Source organism: Spermophilus citellus, assembly GCF_964194105.1.
Source record: "Spermophilus citellus genome assembly, chromosome: 3".
In the NCBI taxonomy this organism is placed as follows: domain Eukaryota; kingdom Metazoa; phylum Chordata; class Mammalia; order Rodentia; family Sciuridae; genus Spermophilus; species Spermophilus citellus.
In genome coordinates this window covers 104,583,499-104,608,861 of record NC_138184.1, presented here as the reverse complement: position 1 = coordinate 104,608,861, position 25,363 = coordinate 104,583,499, and the positions used below count along the sequence as shown (strand labels likewise).

The 25,363-nt window shown below is 44.8% G+C and overlaps 1 protein-coding gene across 10 annotated transcripts; it reads left to right on the top strand.

Moving 5' to 3' along the window:
• Nucleotides 1-3,387: 3,387 nt before the first annotated feature.
• Nucleotides 3,388-24,313, top strand: ZNF605 (zinc finger protein 605). Of its 10 annotated transcripts, none has more exons than XM_081285580.1 (7): nt 3,388-3,596; nt 6,565-6,704; nt 7,083-7,396; nt 7,662-7,846; nt 14,989-15,109; nt 15,323-15,415; nt 20,422-24,313. In XM_081285580.1, the coding sequence occupies exons 4-7, from the start codon at nt 7,832-7,834 to the stop codon at nt 22,254-22,256; spliced, it is 2,064 nt and encodes a 687-aa protein (XP_081141706.1). In that variant the 5' UTR covers nt 3,388-3,596; nt 6,565-6,704; nt 7,083-7,396; nt 7,662-7,831; the 3' UTR covers nt 22,257-24,313. The 10 variants fall into 10 exon arrangements, with proteins under 10 accessions (XP_081141706.1, XP_081141704.1, XP_081141707.1 ...); XM_081285578.1 differs by having other exon boundaries at nt 3,388-4,100; nt 20,554-24,313; XM_081285581.1 differs by lacking the exon at nt 6,565-6,704 and having other exon boundaries at nt 7,277-7,396.
• Nucleotides 24,314-25,363: the final 1,050 nt, after the last annotated feature.

The following is a 25,363-nucleotide window of genomic DNA, read 5'->3' as shown; positions in this document are numbered from 1 at the left end:
TTCTATTCCTTTGATATCCAGCTTTGTTAAACCCTCCTCTTATGGGGCAACTCCTTTTAAAATGTCCTGTTTGATTACAATTATAGCATGTTCTTGGCCTGGCATCTAAAGCCTGTTGTACTGCTGCTAAGACTTGCCCCTGTTCATTAATGTCTCTACATAATTTAATATATGTGTTTAAATCCTCATGTCTCCATGGTCTAATGACCTCTCTGCAGCAACGATTTGCTTGGTCATAAGCCAGTTGTTTTATAAATGGCATTACCTGTTCTGTATTTCCAAATATCCTAGAGGCTGACTGAATAAGTCTATCTACAAATTCAGCATAAGGTTCATTAGTTCCTTGTATTACCTTAGATAATTGACCTTGTAAGTCTCCATGCCCCTGTAAAGTTTTCCATGCCCTAACTGCATCTACAGCAATTTGTGCGTATACGCCAGGGTCATATTCAATTTGCTGTCTTTGACCTTCATATGGTCCCTTTCCCAATAGCATGTCCATATTTCTTTGAGGGTACCCAGCTTCTGCATTTCGCCTAGCTGTCTCCATGCAAAATTCCTCATTGGCAACCTTCCATAACAAATATTGTCCTCCGTTTAGCACAGATCGACACATGTTAGCCCAATCTGCTGGTGTCATGTCCAAGTTGGTAACAGATTCAACCATGCTTATTGTGAAGGGAGCTTGCGGCCCATAGGTCGTTACAGCCTCCTTTAATTGCTTTATCGTTTTGAAATCTAAAGCACGGTGAATTCGTTGCCCTCCTGCCTGCTCAAGTACAGGGCATGCTAATCTTTGGGGTCCTGCCTCAGAATTCCGTCCATCAACTACGGTAGTTGAGGGCCGCTCAGCGGTAGATGGAGCTGTTGGCTGAGTTACGCCCTCTGGTGATAGAACGGAGTTAGTAGCAACCTCCTGTTGTAATTCTCCACCTGATGGCTGCTTGTCCTCTAAGCTTGCTTTCTTTAAATTCTCCTCTGTCTGACTAGCTTGAGAGACCTTCTCTTTTGCTTGACCTAGCGTTTTTTCTACCATAGTCTGGACCTCTAACAATTTACTTAACAGTTTTTCGGTTTGTTTTTTATTGGATTCTAATCTACTATAACCTAACCCAATAAGGTAGGATAAAACAAAGCCGAAGCAGAATGAAACAAAGACGGAGCAGACAATGGTTGTATCAATTTTCTCTTTCTCAGGGCTGAATAACTTCAAACCTTGAGCCAACCATTTTTTCCAGTTCGCCTGAGAAAATTCTAGGGCTAGGGAGCTCGAAATAAAAACAAAATAAATCAAAACAAGAACACATTGTTTTCTGAGAAGGTCATCCATCCTGTCGCCTTCCCTCAGGGGCGAGCAATTTACTCACCTCTAAGCTTCAGGCGTTCCCCGTACGGGCCACCAAATGCCGCAGTCTTGGCTGGGCACAAAATCACGAGCCACTCAAGCAGGAACAAAAACTTTATTTTGAAAAAGCCGCTAACACTCTCAGCGCCAGCAAGTCAAAAACCGGTCCTCCCACGAGGGTGTCCGACCGGAACCGCGCGTCCCGGAACCCCCCGTCTCCTCCGACCTCCTCCGGAATTCCCTCCTACTATCCTTCCCCAACCAATGGGAACTCTCCAGCAGTCCCGTAAAGTCCCGTAACTTGAGTCCGGTAGCAGGCCAAGGTGAACAGCGGGAGTCCAGTTTGCATATGAATGTAAATTTTAACATAATCATCTCAGTGGCTAGCTGGCGTCACTTTACAACCAAAGGTGCCATACATCGTATATATGCTTGTGGCTCCTAGCACAGTGCACCAAATATGGTAACCAACTTCATAAAGGAAAAAATACAGTAGATGTAGAGAAATAACTAGAAGCACATCAATAATAGCAGATATATGAGCTCTTTGTTCAAAACAGATGAAACAATTCTGTCCAATAATAATGTAACAAAGCTATCAATACAAATGAAGAAACTTTTCTGCCTGAAAATCTTTTCTAAAAGTGTTCTGTTAAATAAATATTGAATGAGGCAGGGGAATACAGATAAAACTGAAGACAATTTTTGTTTAAGAATTTGTAGGAGAAGCTGCTTTTTTCAAATAAAGTGACCACAAGAAATTTCATAATCTTAACAAGTTGATTAGAGGCAATGTAGTTAAAAGTACATTATAATAGATAGTGTAGTAAACAAATGGAAACTCCTGGACTCTGCTCTAGGTAGTGAAGTGGCACCCCCTTTCTCCACAGAAAAGACTTACTGGGCTTCTCCAGAAATCTTCACCCAGTCTGATTTTAGGACTGTCAGCAAAAGAGTCTCTGCAAAAGAGTTCAATGTAGATAAACCTCCTATTTTCCTGTCGCCCTGTTTTACTTGGCCACTGGCCAAGAAGATACCAGCACTCCAGGTGCTGGACACCCCTTAATAGTTTTTCACAAACTTATCTAGTATAGTACTTTGAAGAAATGTGCAAACAAGGCCTCTGGCCTTGAGCTGGGACTTCACAGAGATGTCTACATCTTTAAGATAAGTTACAAATGGGCTCCATGGTAACAGCTGGCAGGGGGAGCAAAGAAAGGGGAGAAGATGCTCTCCCCTTCTCAGGTGTTGTCCTTGAAGAGTTAACTTGCCCAAAACAGTGAAAGAGAAAAAAGCTGCTTTTATGTGAACTTCTGCAGACTGTGAACTTCTGAGCCCCTCCCCTTCCATGCTGGGTATAAAACTATGCAAAAGCTATGCCCTCTGAACCTGGCTGAAGCCAAATAAAACTGTTTTCTGCTATCTTTGGTGCTTTGCCTCGGTTTCCCTACAACAGTAGTGATAATTGATATAACCATTTTGTTGACCTATTTGATGAAATCTAATAAAGCTGAAGCTACTCATAACTTACAATCTACCTTTGGAGCTACTGATTCATTTACATATCAGAGAAAACTTGCATATGAAATCAAGACAAACATAAGAATGCTTCATGCACCATTTATAAAAGTAGATTAAGGGGCTGAGATTGTGGCTCAGTAGCAGAGTGCTTGCCTAGCATGTGTGAAGCACTGGGTTAGATCCTCAGCATCCCATATAAATAAATAAAAAATAAAAGTACATCAACAACTAAAATTACATATATATTAATTTTTTAAAGTATTTTAAATGATTTGATAGACAAATTCTATGCATATATATTCATTAATACATTCTAGAGCAGTTTAAATGAGTATATTAGATCTACACTAATCCATGATGATAAAACCCCAAAATTAAAATGTTAGATAATGCAAGCGGCAACTTCCAGACTCAGCCTGAGACCACTGGAAACAAAGCCTCAGACTGGGAAGTACAGCTCCGCCTGCGCGAGCGGGATTCTGGGAAATGTAGTTCTGCACGGACACTTCCGCCGTCAGGCTCGTCGGCCTGGGCGTTGTAAGGCCTGCTGTCAGGGTGAGCGGAGTGGGGGCGGGCGGCACGGAGGCTGAGCGTGGGGAGGCCTCGGCGTCTTGCCTGTACTCCACGTGACCCCGGTGCAGAAACCGCTCTGATTCAGGCTCGCGGAAGCCCGCGAGAGGCCCCCAGCGCGTGCTCCGCCAGGAACGGATTGTGGATAAGTGTCCCTGAGGTGGGTGTCGCGTCGCGTGGCGGGGGCGTGGCATGGCGGGGGCGTGGCGGGGCCGGGGCGGTTTCTGGCTTACCTGCCTGTTGGATATGTGTGGATAGTTAACCTGTAGACACCTGAGGGTTGGGCAGGGGCGCGTCTGTAAAACAGCAGTCTGGCATTGAGGGCTGAGTGTTCAGGGCCCCCGGAAGACTCCTGGGAGACTCCTTGGGTAGCCCTTGGGCGTCAGTTCTTTGTGCTGGGACCCAGTGCATCCGCAGACCCGCGACTGTGTCTAGCGGGTTTCTTTGTAGGTTAACTAAGACTCTGGTTGCCAGTGATTCGTTTGCAGGCTGGGAAGGATGCTTTTGTGGTGTATCTGTTTTGGGTGTTTCATTAACTGGAAGTCCTGTTGGTTGTGAAGACGTTGGGTTTTACTTGAGCTCTGTGCTCCTGGAAAACAGCGGAGGTTCAGAAATCTCCAGGAAAAGGCTCACTGCAGAGAAGCTCCTTTTGTACACGTTCTAGGTAAGTCCCGAGAGTGCCCTTGTTTGCCTGTGATAAGGCAGACACGGATCCTCTGCATTTTCATTCTTTGCCTCTGCAGTGATTAGTGAACCCCATGGATCAGGCAGGACAAAAAATCTGGTTAGCAAACATGGACTGTTCTTTCCTCCAGTTCCATGAAATTTGGCCCTCGTACAGCCTCTCCTTACAGCAGGCAGAAAGTCTCTGGTTTGCATCCTGTTCACCCCACTCTTTAATCCCACTTTGCCTCACCTGATTCTTTCTAACTTTCTTTACTCCTTTCTGTGAAAGAAACTGCTTTCTGCCTTGCAAAGATGAGTGTAGATCTGAGGGCCCCACATCCTCCCTATTGTGGTTCCCCATTTCCCTTTTCCTACCCCATAATAATCCCTGGGAGGTAAGTCTCCTTACTCTCGATTTGTTTATCTGCTAGTGATTGCTGTTTTAGGGGAGGTGAGTGGCTGAGTTTCTTCTCTAGGCTGTGTTTGAGGATTTTTTGATGGAGGCATCAGAAATTGGGGCACTGTGTGAATATAAGTCAGTGTTGGTTTGGTGGGGGTTGTGAGTGAACAGTGGGGCTAGTAATTGGAGTGGTTGGAGTGGCTTAGTATCAGTTGTGTGCAGGGTGCCCATCAGGAGAGCCTGTAAGGCTGCCGGTGAATGGTGGGCAAACATGGGATGAATTAGAGAATGTGCAGGAGCACCCTGTGGGATAAGGGGTTGGGTGTCCCTTGGGGTTCAATGACTGGAGCAGTAGTGAAAGATAGATAGCAAGGCTGGGGATGTCAGTGATGAGGGGCTCTGTGAGAACACATTGGGGCAGCTGTGAGGGCAAGTAAACTGGAGGAGAGAGTGGTTGGCGTCCTTTGGGACTTACTGAGACTCACAGGGATTTCACTGACTTGGTTTTAGTCAGTGAATGGACAAGTCGTTGAAGGGCTGGGTAAGCCTATGATTGGGGCCTCAGTGCTATAGGGATGACTCTGTGGCTGCCATGGGACCAAGTGATTGAGAGCCCAGTATGACTTAGGAATGACTGACACACTAGTCAGGTGTGGTGGCACACTCCTGTAATCCCAGCAGCTTGAGAGGCTGAGGCAGGAGGATACAAGTTCAGTGCCAGGCTGAGCAACTTAGCAAAAGAAAGGAGGAGGCTAGGGATATAGCTCAGTGACAGAGCACCCTTGGGCTCAATTCCCAGTTCCACAAAAAATAAAAATAAAAAATAAGGGAATGGCCAACACCAGGGCAAGTGAGTAAGGGTGTGGGTACTCTGAGCATGCACTGGAGGGTCAGGATTGAAGTTCCAGTCCTGAGCATGTCATCATTGGTGGGGGTGTGGAGAAACTCTGGGTCCCATTGATTTATGCCCTACATGGATTGGCATTGTTACTTGAGGGGGTTGGAGTTGAGTGCTGAGGAGCTTGAGCCAAGGAGGCCGCAGATGACTGGTACCTGACAGGTGACTCATGAATGAGATTTCATGTTTGGGTGGGCCTGTTGGGGTGAATGACTAGTATGCCTGTAGGTGTCTGTGATAGGCATGGAGTGAGGGGTGAGGGGGGAGAAGTTGGGCCTATGGGTGTTGATGAGAGGGAAACTGGAGCTTTCTGGCTTGTTTGCCATTGGCAGGGAGCCACATGATCTCTGGTCATCCTGGCATATAATGCCAATCCTGTGCCAGTCTGAGGTCAGTGGTTGAGGATTGTAGATACTAGCTATCATAAGGCCACTGAGAGTCACTAAGGAACCTACAGTGCATGTCACTGAAGGCCCTAGAAGGGTGACCTGTTGAGAAGAGAATATGGGGCTGTGTAATTGGTAATTGAGATTCTGTGGGGGTGAGGGGGATACTGGGGCAAGTGATAGTGGAATTTATGGGGTTCAGTGGTTGTGTGATCTGGAGGTTTACAGAGAGGCCTGTTGGGTTTTGTGATCTGCAGAGGTCTTGGGATGTGGAGCTGGAGGATTCTTAGGTGGTCACTAAGGGAGGGATGTGTGGGGGTCCCATGTTTGTGGGACTGGAGGCAGGGCCGAATGGGTGTTGGTCATGTGTGGGCCCAGACAAGCCTCTCACAGGTAACTTCTGTTAAATAATCATACTCATTTTTTGTATTCTGGCCTCTCATTGTAGCTTGTGATTGTTGGTCAGGAACTACTTTTACTTGAGTGTTTCCTTTTTAAAAGTTTTCAGCGACCCCCCTGGCTTCAGGGTCTTGCCTTCTATAACTTCCGCCTTGCTAGTTATAACCCATAGTCTGTTCTGTCCCTGGCCATGTCCAACTTCAGCCCTCTGCATGAGGACCTTGGTTGATATGGTCTTCCCACAACAATCCTCAGTAGCCTTTGGTATTATTTGAGACACAGGACAGAGAGCCCATGCTGTATGTCTTCTTGCTCAGTTTCACCTGTTTTCTGGAAAGAGCCTTCTTACTCCTTGACCACATTTGGTCATCCATGCTAGGCTGTAGGCTCCTTGCCATGGAGACTGAGCGTGGGCTTGCTGTGGCCTGCTTCCACAAAGGAACTTTGGGGATGGACACCATCATGCCTGGAGCACCCGAGTACACAGCAGGTGTTTACTGCAAGTGCTGGACAGTTTTGGTGAGCAGTTTTGTTGTGTGAGGTAGGGTTCTATCCTTCTTGTCCCAAAATTTATGGGGTAAGGTTTTTTTAAACATTTCCTTTAAAGATTACTCTTATGAAGAAAGTGATTTTCCTGCAAAACCCTGAGCCCTTGACGTCTTTGGTTCTGATTCTACATCTGGTTGAACATAAGTGACCTGGTCCATGGCCGTGAAGAAACTTAAATTCTGTTTGTGTGCGTCAGGATGTGGGATGTGTTTGTTTAGTTTATTGTACTTATTTTAAATCTTGTTCTGTATTTTCCTGTAATTCTGCCTAAAATGATATGATGTGTACCTTGTGGTCTTTTATAAACTGTTTTTTTTTTATTGGTTGTTTTTTGTGTTTGTTTTACAGTAATGGGGATTGAACCCAGGCCTCATGCATGGTGGGGAAGCACTCTACTACTGAGCTACATCCCTAGCCCCTCATCTTAATCTAATAGTCACTTCCTGAGTACCATTCTGCCTGTCTACAAAAGAGTTGCATTTTGCCTAATAACATCTAGGCAAATAATTTCACTTAAATTAATGAATTCATTCCTGCCCCAGGAAACATTGCTGCAGAAGGAGTGAGTCATCATCATTGCATTTCCACAATCCCTTCATGTCTCTTCAGAGCAGTTTTCCATAGTGCTGCTTCTGTGGGGGGTGTTTGCTTGGACCAAGGAGGTGAGCAGCTTCATTCTAGCACTTCCTGGAAGGCACTGGGGTTGTTACTGCAGTGTGGTAGAGACGTGCCCCAGATGCAGGCCAGGTGCAGAAGATATGCCAGAAGCCAAGGCTCCCTCCCATTTCTTAGCCCACAGCCCTGATTGTGTCTACCAAACATCTAGTCTGAGGTTTTACAAGACTGAGTTCCCAGAAAGAGAAAACTAAGATTTAGGTCCCCAGACCAGTGACCTCATCTAAAATGACATTTCTGTTGCATTCACAGACCATTGCTCTCAGAAACAAAACTATTCATGTGAGATAAGCAGAGAATTCATGTGAGATTCTCAAGAATGAGAATATAGTCTTGGTTTCCAGATCTTTCACTAGAGGCCTCTCTCCAGAGTCAGAACAGACAGAAGTCAAAAACAGCAGGTTTCCTGAGAGCAGCAGAAAATGATTGAGTCACAGGTGAGTTATTTGTTTATCTTTAGTAGTTTTTTCCCCCCTGTGGATGTGATGAGGCGTACAGGAGACTTTATAACAAACAGGAAAGGTCTAAATACATTTAAGTCATAATCAAAGATAAATGATAAACTTGGGAAAGAAGATGTCAAAAGTAGCACAAATTTTATATTTATTAAATATATAGAGCCATACAGAAGCCTAAAGTTGGAAGATAGGTAAAGAAGACACGGGTTCCTCCATTGTCACAAAGGTGAGCAGCAGGCTTTTCTCAGACATTCCCAAAGCCCACAGCAGAAAAGGAACTAGGAGTGACAATGTCCTCCATAGGAAGGAAAAGGCAGACCAAGTGTTTGAGAGAAGTGCACACTTCTTGATGGCAACACAAGAGGAAGCAGTGATGGCTCTTGAGATAAGTGGCTTAGTGGATGGCACCCATCATAGCATGTGCTCTAGGATAGCTCCTTAAAACTCCTCAGTGTAAGCTAAGGGAATGAACCTAAAGAACACAGAACACCATTCCTCAGAGACTAAAGCAGGGACACATCCTACCTAGAGGCTAGTTTCAGGAAAGACACTAAGTCATCTGGCAGAGTTGACCGGGTCCCCATAAGTCCTCTCAGTTGGAATTTTGATAGTTTAGGTTAAAATGTTTGTGCTTCTGTTGGCAAAGGTGCGTATGCAGGCATCTGCCTCCAGCTGTATCTGTGCTCTAATTCATGGAAAAGGAGTTCTTGACCACCTTGCTTATCTCTCCCTTTCATTCTTTTCCTTCCTTATTTTCTTAATTTTTCTTAAGAATTTTGTTGTTCAAATAAATATACAAAAAGTTTCATGTTTTCTTAGTTTTGAAGTTCACTTGTATGCTGGGAGCTCAGCTGAGCTGGCCTAGCTGAGCTGCAAAGCATCAGAGTCATCAGGGAAAGCCACAAGCCTCCCAGAAAGCAAGGGCAGCACCATCCCTCACCTCTGAGATGGTACAGGCAGGAGCCCAAGCAAGTACCCCTTCCCCTGAGATGGCACGCCAGTTAGGTCGGGTCCATGCAACAGGTATGGGGCCAAATCATGCCACTGCAGAGGAGCCCTGAACAGGAGGCCCTTGTGCTGTCCCTTTACCAGAAGACACCCCTCATCTTTGTGTACTCCTCAGTCTTGAGTCAGTTGGTCTGTCTGTTGTATACAGTCTGGTTCATGGCATAGTTTTTCCTTTTCCAGAATGTCACGCAAATGGAATTGAAAGTATGTAAATCAGCTGGGCATGGGGGAGCATGCCTGTAGTCCTGGCTACTTGGGAGGTTGAGGTGGGAGGATCACTTCTGCCCACAAGTTCAAGACCAGCCTGGGAAGCATAGCAAGAACCCTCTTAAAAGAAATAAAACATAGAAACAGCACGTAGCCATTCAATAATGCTTCTTCAGTCATGGACCTAGGACTGGCTGGTGTGCCCTTTAGCCCCAAGTGCTGTCCTTGGACAGTGTCTGCCTATGTGATGTACCAGCTGTTTGAGCATCTGCTTGTTGAAGGGCACTGTGGTTGCTGGCACCTGCTAGCAGTTAGGAATAATGCATTCTTCTGCATGTAGGTTTGACCGTGAGTGTTCTGTTCACCTGGGTCAATACCTAGGAGTGGGATTTTTGGGTTTTCTGGCAAGTGTGTTCAGCACTATAAGCTGCCGCCAAAGTCTCCACATGTTTCCAAGGTTGCTGTGCATCTTACACTCTGACCATAGCAAGTGGAAATTGCTGTTGCTCACATCCTCACCAGCATCCATCAGTTTTGTGACATTTTGCCTTTTGTTATATGCATAGAAGTATCTTACTATGATTTTAGTTTGCATTTTTCCCTTGACAAATGACATCAAACATCTTTTCATGTGTTTATTTTCCATCCAGTCTTTTCTGGTGAAGTGTCTGTTAAGATCTTTTACTCATTGTTTTGTCCTGTTTTGCAGTGATGAGGACAGAACCCATGGCCTTGCACATGTTAGGCAGGTGTTCTACCACCCAACTATGTCCAGTCCTTCTTTTGCTCACTTCCTTCTCATAATTTTGAAACGGGGCCTTGCTAAGTTGCTGAGACTGGCTTTGAACTTGCAGTGCTCCTGCCTCAGCCTGTCGGTTGCTGGGATTGCAGCAGTGCACTTTGAATAAGTTCTTACATAAAGTGTAAGTTCTATGTGGAGGTTCATCCCTTTGCTCATGGGTACACAGTTGCTCTGGCATCATTTGTTGAATGGACTCTGGAGCAGAGCATGTTTGTGAGGTTATCTCTGGGTTCTGTTCTGTTCCAGTGACCTGTGTGCATCTATCCCTTACCACTACCACCTGTCCTAATTACCCTGGCTCCATGGGGAGTCTTAAAACCAAGTGGAGTCCTGTAGTGCAGTGCTTTGTCCAGATGTGGCCATCCAGTACCTTTGTCTTTCCAAGTGCATATTAGGATCAACTTGCTAATGCCTGCAGAGCCACTTGCAACTTTAAACAAACAAACACTTTATTTTATTTACTTATTCTTTTTTTTTTTTTATGTGGTGCTGAGGATCGAACCTAGGGCCTCCCACGTGCCAGGCAAGTGCTCTACTGCTGAGCCAACACTTGCTACTTTGACCGTGTGAAATCCGTGGCATTTTCAGGGAGAAGTGAAGACCCTGCCACACTCCATCTCCAAGCATGGAATGTGTGTCTGTCCATGATATCATGTTCTTTGATTTCTCTTGTCACCAGTTAGTAACACACAGCTACTGTTACTGTGTTGCCTTCTCTGTATATTGGTACCTGACTGTGTTTGGGGACTGATGTAAATGGCCCTATAAGACTCTGTTCCCATGTTCACTGATGGCGTGCAGGAAACCACTAGCTCAGGTGAAATGGCCTCTTGTTTTCCAGCAGAGTTCACTAGTCCGTTCTAGGAGATAGTGCGTATACGCATGACAGATTTTTTTTTTTTTTTTGGCGTTTTATACATGGACAAATGTGTCATCTATGAATAGGGTTTTATTTTGTTTTTGTTTTTTTTACCTTCTGCTTGTTTTTCCATACTGGACTAGCTAAGGCTCCAGTACAGAGTTTGAATAGGAACAGTACAAGATGCCTTTCCTGTTGTCTTCTGATCCTTATAGGGGAAGCATTCTGTCTCACCATCAAAATATGTTATTAGTTGTATGTTTTCCATAGATATCATTTATTAGGTTATGGAATTTCCATTATATCCCTTGGTTTACATTCCTTGTGTATGTGTGTATAGGTGTGTGGTGCTGGGGATCAAAACCTGGGCTTCGTGCATGCTAAGCATATCCTTTACCACTGATCTATTCTTCCAGTCCCTGATTGATTGATATTTTGCAGTACTAGCGATTGAACCCAGGGCTTCATGAATGCTGTGCAAATGTTCTGTATTCTACCATTGAGCTACATCCCCATCCTTTTAAATATTTTGATTTTTTTTTTTTACATTAGGTTATATGATCTTACTAAGTTGCTGATGCTGGCGAAGAACTTGTGATCCTCCTGCCTCAGCCTCTCTAGTAGCTGGGGTCACAGGTGTTTACCACCACACCCAGCACTTCTAGTTTTCGTTTGTTTTGCTTTGGTACTGGGGATTGAATTCAGGAGTGCTCAACCACTGAGCAACACCCCTAGCAATTTGTATTTTTTCATTTTGAGACAGAGTCTCACTAAGTTGCTCATGGCCATGCTAAGTTACTGAAGCTGACCTCAAACTTGTGATCATCCTGCCTCATCCTTGTGAGTTGCTAGGGTTACAGGCATACACTACTAAGCCCAACATTTCTAATTTTTAAAAATGATAATTTAGGATATTGATTTTAGGTCTTTTTCTTTTCAAATATATGAGTATTTTTCTAATAAAATTTCATGTAAGCATTGTTTTAACTATATCCCACAAAATTTGACAAGTTGTCTTTTCATTTTCATTTAGTTTAGACTATTTTCATAATATCCCGATAATTTCCCATTCAACCTGTGGCTTATTCACATACATATGGCTTTGGAAATGTTCTAGATACATGTTATTGATTTTTAGTTAATTTTGTCATAGTCCAAGAACACACTTTGTTTGATTTATTTTAAAATAGTTATGGGTTGCCTTATGGCACTATGTGCATATACTATGGGGTGTTTGCTTAGCTCTTGTGGGCTGAGTGTTCTCAGTTAAGAGTTAAGAGTCAGACTGGGGTTGTAGCTCGCCTAGCACATGCGAGGCCCTGGGTTTGATCCTCAGCATCGTGTATAAATAAATAAAACAAAGGTATTGTGTCCAACTACAACTAAAAAAATTAAAAAAAAAAAAAGAGTTAAAGAGTCATTAGGTCAAGTTGACCCAACTGCTGCTCAGGCCATCTGCATCCTTCCCGATTTTCTGACTGTATATCATGTCCATTCCTCAGAAAAGAGTGCTGACTTCAGTTGTTGTGTCCATTTTGGTGCATACACATTCAGAGTCAACGTGTCTTCTTTGAGAATTAACCTTTTACCATTTGAAGTGTTCATTATATTTGATAATCCTCCTTTTTCTGCAGTGTCTAATAATGTTTTTCTTGAGGTCTACTGCCTTTGTTAAAAAAGCCATGCCAGCTGCTTATTGTTTATTTGTTGCTACCTTTTTTTAAACTTTTATGTTCAAACTGTTTTTGTCATTAACATGTATCACTGTAGTCAGCTATAATCTGGGTTGCTTTATATATTCCATTTCTGTGACTTTGTCTCACTATGAGCTTCTTCTGATCTATCACCCCCCCCACCGGCCCCTGCATCTTTGCATCTGGTGTACTATACGCTGATTTCTTCATTTCACACCCATACTTTATTTCTAGGATTCTGTTTAGTTCTTCATCAGATCTGCGTACTCAGTTGTACAGCCTTTTCTCTTTCTCTCTCTCTCTCTCTCTCTCTCTCTCTCTCTCTCTCTGTCTCTTTCTTTCTTCCTTTCTTCCTTTCTTCCTTCCTTTCTTTCTTTCTTTCTTTTCTCTTTTCCCCCCTTTTGGTTCTGGGGATTGAACCAGGGGTGCTCTACCACTGAGCTTCATCCACAGCCTGTTTTATTTTTATTTTTAGACAGTATCTTGCTAAGTTGCTGAGACTGGCCTCAAACTTGTGATCCCCCTGCCTCAATCTCCTGAGTTGCTGGCATCACAAGTATGTGCCAATGCACATAGCCCTTTTGGTCCTGTTTCATATTTTCATTGACCTTTTTTGTTTTTCTGAATTAACTATGGATATTTATTTTATTTTAATTTTTAGTTGCAGATGGATGTAATAATTTTTTTTAATGTGGTGCTGAGGATTGAACCTAGTGCCTCACACGTGCTGGGCAGGTGCTCTACCACTGAGCCACAACCCCAGCCTTTATTTCATATATCCTAATGGGTCTGGACTTTGGTTTTTAAGATGGATCTCAGTCATGATACTTTGTTTCTTTGTACACTCTGCACTCATTTTTCCTCATGCTTTGTTTCAAGAAGCATCTGTATTCCTTTCTCTAGATAGTATGTACATTTGACTCTGCAGAGGCCTGATGTACTGCCATCTAAAGCCACTTTCTTTCTGATTGAGGTCTTTGCAAAGCACACCTGTTCTGTGTACTTAGATTACGCACCCACATAAGTCTAGCTTGTTGTTGTGAGTTCTCAGGAGACAGTTTTTCACCCTTCCGTGTAGCACTAAGATTTGAGGCAAAAGATTAATTTTCTTTTTTCTTTTTTATTTTTTTTTTGTAGTTGTAGATGAACAGAATGCCTTTATTTTATTTGTTGAATTTTATGTGGTGCTAAGATCGAACCCAGTGCCTCACACGTGCGAGGCAAGTGCTCTCCCACTGAGCTATAGCCCCAGCCCAAGAAATTAATTTTTGATGTTATTTTTCATCAGTCAAAAGCCAAGTGACCCTTTTCTTGTTCCAGCTTTATCAGGGAAAGTAAGCTAGCAGGTCTCTGTTCTTGGGCTTGCTCCATGCTTTGCTTCTTTACTCTTACCCTCTGTAGCTCTTGTGGCACACATGCTCACATTCACCCCAGACCAATGTGGGCCTCTGCCTGCTCTAGCCTCAGCTTTCACTTTGAAAGAGACTGGGTCACCCACCATCCTCCCTGTGTTCCTGGACTCCTGGCAGCCTGGGAAGCACACTTGTTTTCATGGTTTCGCTCCTGCTGCTGCCTCTGGGAAGTCCCTTCCCATTGTCCTCTCAAGACCTCTCAGGGGTCTGCCAGTCCCTGAAGAGCCTAACCTGGTAGTGACCTCACATGCGGTGCTCAGGCCATTTTGTCTCCTCCCTTGCACACACTTGCTTCATAGCCCTGTTCACCTCACTGTCTCTGCTGAGCGTCTAAAGGGTGTTGAAAACGTGAGTTTTTTTCCCACTCATCTTCATATTTTAGTGCCTGTTAGTTTCTAACTGTTCAACATTTGTGTTTTACAAGATACCCGAAAGAGCTGGCTGGCTGTTCTGACTTGGAGGCAGAGCTGCCTCTGGAAGGAGTAGTGGCTTGGTCCTCACAGAGGCCGAGGTGCTATTGTCACTCTGCAGGGCAGACCAGGCACACGTCTTCATGCCCTGGGGCTTTCCCGCTCGGTTGAGATACCCATGACACTTCTTTGAGAACCACTGTGCTTATTTAGAGACAACCTGTTCTAGTTTCTGATTCCTGGATGAGTAGATGGATGAATGCACTCACCATGATGAGTAGTTGAGTGGCATTTTTCTTTCTCCTTCAAAGCATAATGCAGTGTTAGGGTGTCCTATTAATTACCCATTTCTGACAACAAATCACCCCAAACCTCAGTGGCTGAAACCAGGAGGCATTCACCTCACACCACTGTGGCTTGGGACCTTCCAGGGCTCTGGAGGTGGTGGAGGAGATGGTCCATTCCAGGCACACCACCTGGGTCTCTCAACATGGCTGCCATACCCCTCCCCCAGGGAGAGGAGGAGCAAGCTCCCAGTAGGGAATCAGTTTCTGATAACCTAATCTGGAAGTGGCATCCACTCTGTGCCCTTCTGTTCCATGGAAGTGAGTCAGGAGGGGAAGATGCACAAAGTGCTGTGCCCAAGGCTACTGTCACACACAGAGGAGAGCCTGTGTTCTGCACAGCCTTGTGGGACCACTGCAGACTTGCCGGGATTGTGCTTTTCAGATATCGTTTGAGGATGTGGCTGTGGACTTCACATGGGAGGAGTGGCAGCTGCTTAACCCCACTCAGAGGAGCCTGTACAGAGACGTAATGCTGGAGAACTACAGCAGCCTGCTCTTCCTGGGTGAGGTGCCCTTCTGTGATTGGCTGTGTCCAACCGGGCCTCTGGGGTGTTCACTGATTGCATATGCATTTCAGATGCCAGAGATTCCTTGATTCCAACACCAAATTGAAAGGTGTTTAGTCTCTTGTTATTTCAGAGTATTTGTAATAAGACATTTCTCAAGGGACTCCAGCTCAGGCAGCTGGGTCCATGTCGCCTCCTTCCAATCTCCAGGTTATCAAATCATTAAACCTGATGCCATTTTCAAGCTAGACCAAGAGGAGTCATGGACAGTATATGAAGAAACCCTACACCAGAACGTTTCAGGTGAGAAATCATGAAATGTATTGAAAACGGTGAATTAAATTAAATCTCAGGGTTTTGGCAATAGGTGAGTACTTTTGAAATGTTGCTTATAAACTGTTTGAAATTCCTAAATCTTTATAGAGTTGACTCCAGAGTAGTGACAGGAGTTCTTCATGATCCTTGCTTTGCTGTTCCGTGCCCTAGCCTGCTGGCCTCTCTGTGTGCAGTTTATTTATTTATTTTAAATTTTTTTTAGTTGTTGATGGACTGTATTGTCTTTATTTTTTTTATGTGGTGCTGAGGATTGAACCCAGTGCCTCATGCATGCAAGGTGAGCACGCTACCACTGAGTCAACCCCAGCCCCTGTGTGCAGTTTATGATGAATCGAGCTCTCCACTTGTGCAGCACATACACAGTGGCCACTCACTGGGGATTCCTTCCTTGCATAAAGAGTTCTTCCTACCTGCCTTACATTCCTACTTTCCTTATTCCCACTTCCAAGTCGTCCTACAGAGGTAGGCTTTGGTCCTCCTCCTTAAGAATTCATAATTTTTAGCCAGATGCAGTGGCACATGCCTTTAATCCCAGCAGCCTGGGAGGCTGAGCTGAATTGCAATTTAGCAAGGCCTAAGCTATTTAGCAAGGTCCTAAGAAACTCAGTGAGGCCTTGTCTCTAATAAAATAGAAAAAAAGGGCTGGCGATGTGCCTCAGGGATAAGTCCTTCTCAGTCAATCCTCGATACCAAAAAAAAAAAAAAAAAAAAAAATCCATAACTTTTTTCACTTTTTTATATTTTATTTTTTAGTTATAGTTGGATATAATATCTCTATTTTGTTTTTATGTGGTGCTGAGGATCGAACCCAGTGTCCCACGCATGCTAGGCGAGCACTCTACTTCTGAGCCATAACTCTACCCACTTTTTTTCACTTTAAATAACATTGACCACTTTTGAGTTCATATTAATGTAGAACTTCTTTGAGTTATTACTTTCCTTCCTCTAATTTGACAAATTTGGGCTTTTTTCCCTTTGGAAATTTAATAGGTATGTCATTATTGAATTTTTTACAAGGCTTCTCATTTAATTTAACAGTATGAAGGAAACTTTGAATTAACAAATGACATTACTGCCCTCCCAGGTACTAGATACCACTGCCCAGATGATCTCTGTCTATGTGCTTTTCCGCACCACGAGTCTTCTGCTCCATAAATGCCTCTGTCTCAGCTTGTAACTTAGTAACAAAGTGCCTGTGCAGGCACAGCACAGTTGATAACAGGCAAATAAGATCCCCAGGGGTTTCAGAGAACTAGCTTCAAGGGTGCCAATCATCATATACAAAGATGATCAGGCTCCATATGCTCAGAGACAGCATGCTCACACCTCGGTAGGGTTCCTTGTGTGTCTTACAGCAAAGACAGAGTGGAAGGCAGAGCAAGTGGTGTGGAGCAGAGCTGAGCACTGACACAGCCAGGAGATGCCTGCTGCCTCCGCTGCAGCCCTGCCTTTGAGGCCTCTCAGCGGGCCTCAGTCCTCCCCTTGCAGGCTGTGTGTCCATGCTCGCCTAGCATGCGTGGGGCACTGGGTTTGTATGTTGGTACCTCTGCCCTGCTGTGTGTTGTTAAGCTCCATTTACACTGGAGAATAGCAGAACATGGCAGAGCCTGACTAAGCCCCTCTTCTGTGCCTCTTCTGTACCCAGAGCATTTAGACGAGTCTCTTCCTCAGTGTCCCCCATGTTTCTCTCTGCTTCTGAGCCTTTGGTGGGGGTGTGCTCTCCCCACATAGACACTGCCCCCCTCTGGTTGAGCTTCTCTTCCCCCCGCCAGTGGATGCTCCTTGACTTCCAGCTTGTCTGAAGCCCTTACCTGCTGAGCACCTATATTATAGGACCTGAGGCCTGTTCAGACTTGACTGGGATTCCTTAAACTGTTAGGCTTAAGGTTAGAGAGATGGCCAGGAATTTATTGATCTCTGTTCTATGTGAAATTTATGGTACAATTATTAATATTTTATTTGTTTATTATTATGGAGGCAGGTAAAGAGGATCTTTCCTTTTCTTTCTTTTTTGTTTTTAGTATTGGGGATTGAACTCACGTTTTCTCTACCTCTGAGGTACATTCCCAGCCCTTTTATGTTTTTGAGATAGGGTTTTGCTAAGTTGCCCACGCTTACCTTAAACTTGCGACCTTCCTGCCTCAGCCTCCCAAGTCACTGAGATCACAGAGTGCGCCACCACACCCAACTAGCATTTTTCTTTTTCTTTTTTCTAGTATGGGGATTGAACCCAAGGGTGCTTGACCACATACCCACCCCTTTTTATTATTTTTATTTTTATTTTGAGATAGGGTCTTGCTGCATTGTTAAGGGCTTCACCAAGTTGCTGAGTCTGTCTTTGAACTTGCGATCATCCAGACTTAGCCTCCCGAGTCACTGGGGTTACAGATGTGTGCCACTGTGCCCATCAGGAGCTTTCTTATCAAATATCTGTTCAGTAGAAGGGTTTCCATTTAACTTGTGTATTAACCTATGCTGGGAAGTACTTCAGAATGTCTAGGTCTAGGCCCTTCCTGTCGGGGCTAGCAGGTCTGGGTATGTAGAGTCTGGGAAAACTGCAGTGATAGAGTTCACATTCCCCCATTATTTTAGAACCAACAGGGCTAGGGATGTGGCTCAAGTAGTAGCGTGCTCACCTAGAATGCATGAGGCACTGGGTTCAAGTCTCAGCACCACGTAAAAATAAAATAAAGATATTGTGTCCACCTAAAAGAAAACTAAAAAATAAATATATTTTTTAAAAAATTTAGAACCACCATTGTTATATGGAATGAGAGGACTCAGAAGGAAATAAGAGTCATGAAATAACCATGCAGGAGCATAGAATTTAACATAAAAGAAAATACAGAACTGTATGGCATTCAATAATTGAATATAGAGTTCATGATCAGATTCAGTGCTACAGGAAGGAGCTGCTTTAGCACTCAGCAAGTGTGTTCCTCCCCACACATCAAGGTAACTATGTACTGCACTGTGAGCTAGGAAAGTACCAGTGGGAACTACCACCTACCCTAACCCTCGTGGAGTTGACATTCTACAGGGAGAAACAGAAGTAGAGGATCATCAACTTGATAATTACTATGCATAAAATAAACAGGATGTTTGTTAGTGTGCTGTCAAAGTGATGTTTACATTTGAATGAGCCAGGCCTGCTGGAAAACTGGGAAGAGCGTGTTAAATGTAAGGAATGGAACATGCAGAGGACCCATGGCAGAAAATGTCTTTGTGATTAAAAAAAAATGAGAATATTGTGAAATAAAATTGAAGAGGTTAGAGCAAACCAGTCATACAGGACATGCATCAAAAAGTTTTCAAGCAGGAGGATGAAAAGGCCTGGTTACATTGTTTTTGGTGGGGGGTGTTCTGGGAGTTGAACTCAGGGGCACTCAACCACTGAGCCACATCCCCAGCCCTATTTTGTATTTTATTTAGAGACAGGATCTCACTGAGTTGCTTAGCGCCTTGACATTGCTGAGGTTGATTTTGAATTCATGATCCTCCTGCCTCAGCCACCTAAGCCACTGGGATTACAGGGTATGGCCACTGCGCCTGGCTTCTAATTACATTTTTAAAGGTGACTGGATGCTGAGTAGAGGCTAGAATTGGAAGCTGGACTCCCAGTTAGGAAGTAGGTCGTTTTGGAAACAGGATGTAATGGGGGTCACATGGCAGAAACAGAATGGAGAAACACATATGTTCTGTGGTATAACACTAGCAGTAGTCCACCTGTCTTCCCAAATGACATGTTTTTATTTCCTTTAAGATTTTTTGATACAATTGAATATCTAAGCCTTTAAATACATAGGTGAACTACTCTATTATTGCTTGATATCAGGTTGCTTATTAATTTGAATAAATATACTTCTTAACACTGCTTCTTGATCTTAATTTGAAATTATTATTTCTTCTTATATTTTAAAGAGCAACTTGCTCTTAAACTCTCCCCCTCCATGTGTCTGCTTGTGACTCTTGGTTCTGGTCTCCAGAGGTCTTTCTGTTTTCTCTCCTCTCAGTGGACTGTGTGAACATCACTCATGCACGAAACATTGAGCATTCTCATTCTCCTCCACATCACCAGCTCTAAGTGGCTCTTCCCCTGAAATTCTGATGTCTGAGAATTAGAGGAGATGCCTCACAAATAGTATTCTTAAGAAAAAAGAGTACTTGCTTTACATTTAGAATCTCACCAAATATTTCATCTTGCAGAGTACCTCCTGGGAATCTTGCCTCCCAGTTGCTATAAACAATGTCATCAACAGTCAGCAGACCTTTAAAAGATCACTCCAAATATTCATCAAGCAGCCATGTGGTGGAACTCACAAGTACATATACCTGTAGGATGGAAAAAGCTGTACTAAGGTTATACAGGAAAGTTCTTATGGTTTGGAATAATTTCAATTTATAACATTATGTAGATTTTATATGTAGATTATGATTCAGTTATAGATCCAGTTAAAAGGGTCTGAATGTCAACATGCATCAGATAAAAGTGTTCATGTGAGCTCTGGAGAATTCTTGAAATTATCACCAGAAAGTGGTGCCAGTGGTGGAGGGGTCCTGGAGGTGACAGCCAGGTGGCTGTCTGGCACAGAGAGGTTTTCAGTGCAGCAGTGGCACAGACATCAGTGCTGTCCAGAGTGAAGGACATCCCACCTGTGCTCTTCTCAGACCAAGTTTGTCTTCTCTTGTGCCGACTTGCTCTTTTGCTGTTCCCATTTTCAGCGTATCATGAGTCTCTCTGATGGTTTTGTTCTTGTCTTTTTCCATAATCTGCAGCTAACAAAGTTCCAGGCATAAAGTAGAAAATTGCAGATTACTGCTTAATTTTGACTTTTGTAATTCTAACACCGGTTCCCATTTCCATTAAATATGTCAGTGCCCAGTACATAGAGAGTATTTGTGGGTCTCACTATGTTCATGAGTATAGTCACTGAGGAAGTTACACAGTGTGGTTCTTTTTTCCCTCTTTTTAGAAATCTGGCTAGACAGTGATTCTAAAATATGGCATCAAGATAATCAAGACAAGCTTAAAAGTATGGAAAAAGGCCATGGATGTGATGTTTTGGGGAAAATATTTAATTCAAGCATGAACTTTGTTCACTTAGGAATGAGACTCCATAAATGTGGCAGAGGTGAAAAAAGTTTGAAACATCCTTTTGATTTTCTTATTCCAAAAAATAACTGTGGCAAAAAGAAATTTGATGAGCTCAGCAAGGAGTTACTGTTTTGTGTGAAACCCGACAGAGCCTCTGGAGAGGTACAATACTGTGATGACAAGAAACACAGAAGAACCAGCAGCAATGAGGCTTGTGGGACACACACGGGAGTCTGCGTGTGCTTGGAGTGTGGCAGAGTTTTCCACAGGAAGTCACAGCTGACCATTCACCAGAGAACTCACACAGGAGAGAAGCCCTATCTTTGCAGTGAGTGTGGGAAGGCCTTCTCACAGAAGTCCTTGCTCACTGTGCACCAGCGGACACATTCAGGGGAAAGGCCCTACAGGTGTGGCGAGTGTCAGAAGGCTTTCAGCAGGAAGTCCCTGCTCATGCTGCATCAGAGAACTCACACTGGAGAGAAGCCCTATGGGTGCAGTGAGTGTGGGAAGGCCTTCAGCAGGAAGTCCCAGCTCAAAAGGCATCAGATGGCTCATGCAGTAGAGAAGCCCTATAGCTGCAGTGACTGTGGGAAGGCTTTCTCCCAGAAAGTGAAGCTCATCACACATCAGAGGGTGCACACAGGAGAGAAACCTTATAAATGCAGTGATTGTGGGAAAGCTTTCTTTTGGAGGTCTCAGCTCATTACTCATCAGAGGTCTCATACTGGCAAGAAACCTTATGTGTGTAGTGAGTGTAAAAAAGCCTTCAGCAGGAACTCACTCCTCATTAGGCATCAGAGAATTCACACAGGAGAGAAGCCCTATGCATGCAGGGAATGTGGTGAAGCTTTCATGCGAAAGCCGCAGCTTATCAAGCATCAGATAATCCACACGGGGGAGAAGAGCCATCGATGCCGCGATTGTGAAGAGGCCTTCTTCAAGAAGTCAGAGCTGATGCGGCATCAGAAAGTTCACTCTGGAGAGAAGCCCTATGGCTGCGTGGAATGTGGGAAGACCTTCTTTGGAAAGTCACAGCTCCTAACCCACCAGAGAACTCACACTGGTGAGAAACCATATGGCTGCAGTGAGTGTGGGAAGGCCTTCACCCAGAAGTCAAGCCTGATATCGCATCAGAGAACACACACTGGCGAGAAGCCCTACAAATGCAGTGAGTGTGGGAAGGCCTTCAGCGAGAAGTCCAGTCTCACTCACCATCAGAGAACCCACACTGGAGAGAGGCCCTTTGAATGCAGTGAGTGCAGGAAAGCGTTTGCCTGGAAGCCACAACTGCTCAGGCACCAGAGGATCCACACGGGGGAAAAGCCCTATGAATGCAGCGAATGTGGGAAAGCCTTTGTTCAGAAGGTGCAGCTCATTAAACATCAGAGAAACCACACAGGAGAGAAAACCCATGGGTGCAGTGATTGTGCAAAAGCTTTCTTTGAGAAAGCACAGCTCATCATCCATCAGCGAATTCACACAGGAGAGAGACCCTACGAGTGTGCCGAATGTGGGAAATCGTTCACCAGAAAGTCCCATCTCATGAGGCACCAGAGGAGCCACACAGCAGGCAGAGGCTGTGCACGCAGCAAGTGTGGTGGCAGCTTCAGCAGCAGGTTGCAGCTCACATTGCACCAGAAAGATCACGCAGAACCAACGCCACATGAGTGCAGCAAGGGCCAACCCCTGCCTGCCGTCAGATGTCCCCACTGAGGACATGTAGGAGAGACTCCTGTTGAGATAGCAGCTGCTGGAAACATGCTAGCAGGGAGTTGAGTCACGAGAGCTTTCTAGTGTTTGAAAAGCAGATGTTGTGCAAAAGCCTTCTCCCAAAAGATTCCCTGGGGCACCCCTGTGAGGACAAGCCAAGGTGGAAGTGAGATTGACAGCACCCTCTGTCAGAGGTCACAGGAATTCATGTTTAGAGACTTCAACAGGGAAAGCTGGGGGAGCAAACTCCTCAGGATTCAGAGGTGTCATCAGAAAGGAGGTGCTGGATGTTGTGTCTTGAGAGTCTACATGAGGAGTCCTGGTGTCCAAGGGTCTTTGAAGTAATTCTGCCAGGAAACTGTGTCTGTTGTGTAGGAATCATTACAAACAGCTGTCAGTCTCAGACAGACATGTCTGCTGAAGGGTGAAGACTTCTCTCTTGTGTGTGGTGGAGTAACCAGGATCAGAGCATGCTCCTGCCTTCAACAGCTATATGTAAAAAGACTTTTTCTTTTTTTAATTGATACATAGTAACTGTATGTTTTTGTGGGTTTCAGTATGGCTTTACAGTGTGGATACAGTGTGTAATGGTCAGGTCAGGCATATCTGTAATTGGCATCTATCTGTTAGCTCAGGTTTACATTTCTTGTGTTGAGAATATTCAGGATCCTATTCATTAGTTATTTTGAAATATTTGTATTGCTAATTGTTGCTGGGTGCAGTAGTGCACACCTGTTATTCAGGATCTTGGGAGGCTGAGGCAAGAAGATCACAAGTTTAGGCCAGCCTGGGTCCCACAGTTAAAAAATGAAAAAGGCTGGGCTGTGGCTCAGTGGTAGAGTGCCCATGGTTTCCATCACAATTCTGCAAACCAGGGCTAACTGTTCCCAACCATAGTCAACCTACTGTGTTTCAGAATGTCAGAAGTCAGTCCTCCTGTCCAGCTACATACCTGGGCCCATTGGCTACCCTCTCTTGGCTTCCCCACCTCCACTGTTTCCCAGCCTCTGGGAACGTATTTTGGCTGGTCTCTGCTCCCTTGAGGTCAGACTTGGCTTCTGCACGTGGTATTGTTGCTCAATGCCTGACACATTTCACTTACTTGGTGACCTCCAGTTCCAACCTCATTGTTGCAAACAAAAGCAGCATTTCCATTATTTTATGTCTGAATGATATCCTGTTGTGCACATATACCACATTTTCTTTATTCATCCAGCAACAGACACCTGAGTTGATTCCACATCTTGGCCAGTGATGATTCTTGACATGACACATGTGGTCTGTGGTCCCAGACAAATGGAGCTGACTCATGGTCACCCAGCCTACTACAGTGGCAGTTTCCAGTGGCCACACAGGGAAGGGGCCAAGAATAGCCTTGCTGGTGAGAAGGGAAGGATTCCCACAGGGCCACAATAGCTGGAGTTTGCAAGGAAGATGTGGAAGTGTGCTTAACAGAGAGGGGCTGTCTGAGGGATCCCCAACTCCTTTGGCTGAGTAAGGATTTACACATGTGTAGGAAACCTGGGAACAGCTTGAGCTGTGCAAAGCAGGGGCAATTCAAGTGGGAACTGGCCAGAGACGAATGGCTGGTCACCGTGTGGCAGCAGGCGGGCTCTCAGAGCCCTGTTTTAGCAGAGGACTGACTAGCCCTATATCAAGCTACTCTGTTTCCAAGTAAAATTTAGTGAAAGGCTGGGTTGTAGCTCAGTGGAAAAGAGCTGGCCTAATATGTGAGGTGCTGAGTTCCCTCCCTGGCCCTGCAAAAAGACAACAATTTTAAAGCACCTAGAAGAAAAATCATACATAGGAACAAATCACAGCAGGGCTTCTGGACAGGGCTGTGTAAGAAGATAAGGAAGCTGCCTTAAATTACTGAAAGAAAGCACCACAGAAAACCCCACAACCTAGAGTTCTGGTTCCATCAAAAACATCTATAAGGGCTGGGGATATGGTTCAAGCGGTAGTGCGCTTGCCTGGCATGCGCGCGTTGCTGGGTTCTATCCTCAGCACCACATACAAATAAAGATGTTGTGTCCACCAAAAACTAAAAAAATAAATATTAAAAATCTCTCTCTCTCTCTCTCTCTCTCTCTCTCTCTCTCTCTCTCTCTCAAAAAAAAAATCTATAAATGATGGAGGCAAAATGAAGCCTTCTCAGAGTCAGAAGATTGATTGTTGCACAGGTTGACCTGCCCATAGGAGATGCTGAAGGAAGCCCTGGGCAGCAGAGAACAGTACAGAATGGAAGTGTGGATCTGTCTAGGGAGCCTAGAGTTCTGGGAATGGCGATGAGGGGTGGATGAGAGCACTTCAGAGTGCTTTGAGAGGAGAGTTGGCCCTCACAGCCTGTATCATGACAGAGACTCTGAGTGTTTGAGATGATAAGAGAAGTGTCTGGCAACATAGCATGTGGGTGACCCTTAAGTGCAGTTGGATATGGCTGAGCACAGTAGCCATGCCTGTGATCCTGGCTGTACAGGAAGCTGAGGCAGGAGGAGCAGAAGCTCTGAGAAGAAAAAGGGCTGGCTCAGTGTGACAGCAGCCCTGGGCTCGGTCCCCAGTGCTTTGGGGAAAGGGTAGTTGAATGGACCCCATCAACCAAATGGGAAGCTGTTCCCGGGGCTCAGGGTAAGTCCCTTTCAGCAGCCACACTCGGGAGTCCTAAGTCCTAGGTGTTCACATGCTGATTGCTTTCTGTCTCTCCAGGCCCATTGCTCCTTCTCCTTTGCACCCCAGAGTTTGTCTTAGGGATGACTCCACTGGTTTTTCTTCTCAGGTTTGAACAGTGTAAGGTATCAGGAGCAGATCGGGATGGGAGGGCAGGGACCCTCTGTGCTCTCCCCACTCCCTGCTGGACACTGGCTTGGGTTTCCAGTTCACAGCCTTTCTGGCTGTGGCTCCTCTTTGGCTAAAGATTTCCTAAGCTCTCCTTCTCCTTGCCCTCAGACCCAGGGTGAATACAGCTCTGGGTGCCACCACTGGTTTGGTTTCATTTTGGAGATGTCTGTAGATCGCCCCTTTATTAACATCCTTGAGTTGCTATTGAGTGTGTGGGGCATACCCGAACACACTACTTGGGGAGCTCCACCACCGAGCTATATCGCCAGCCT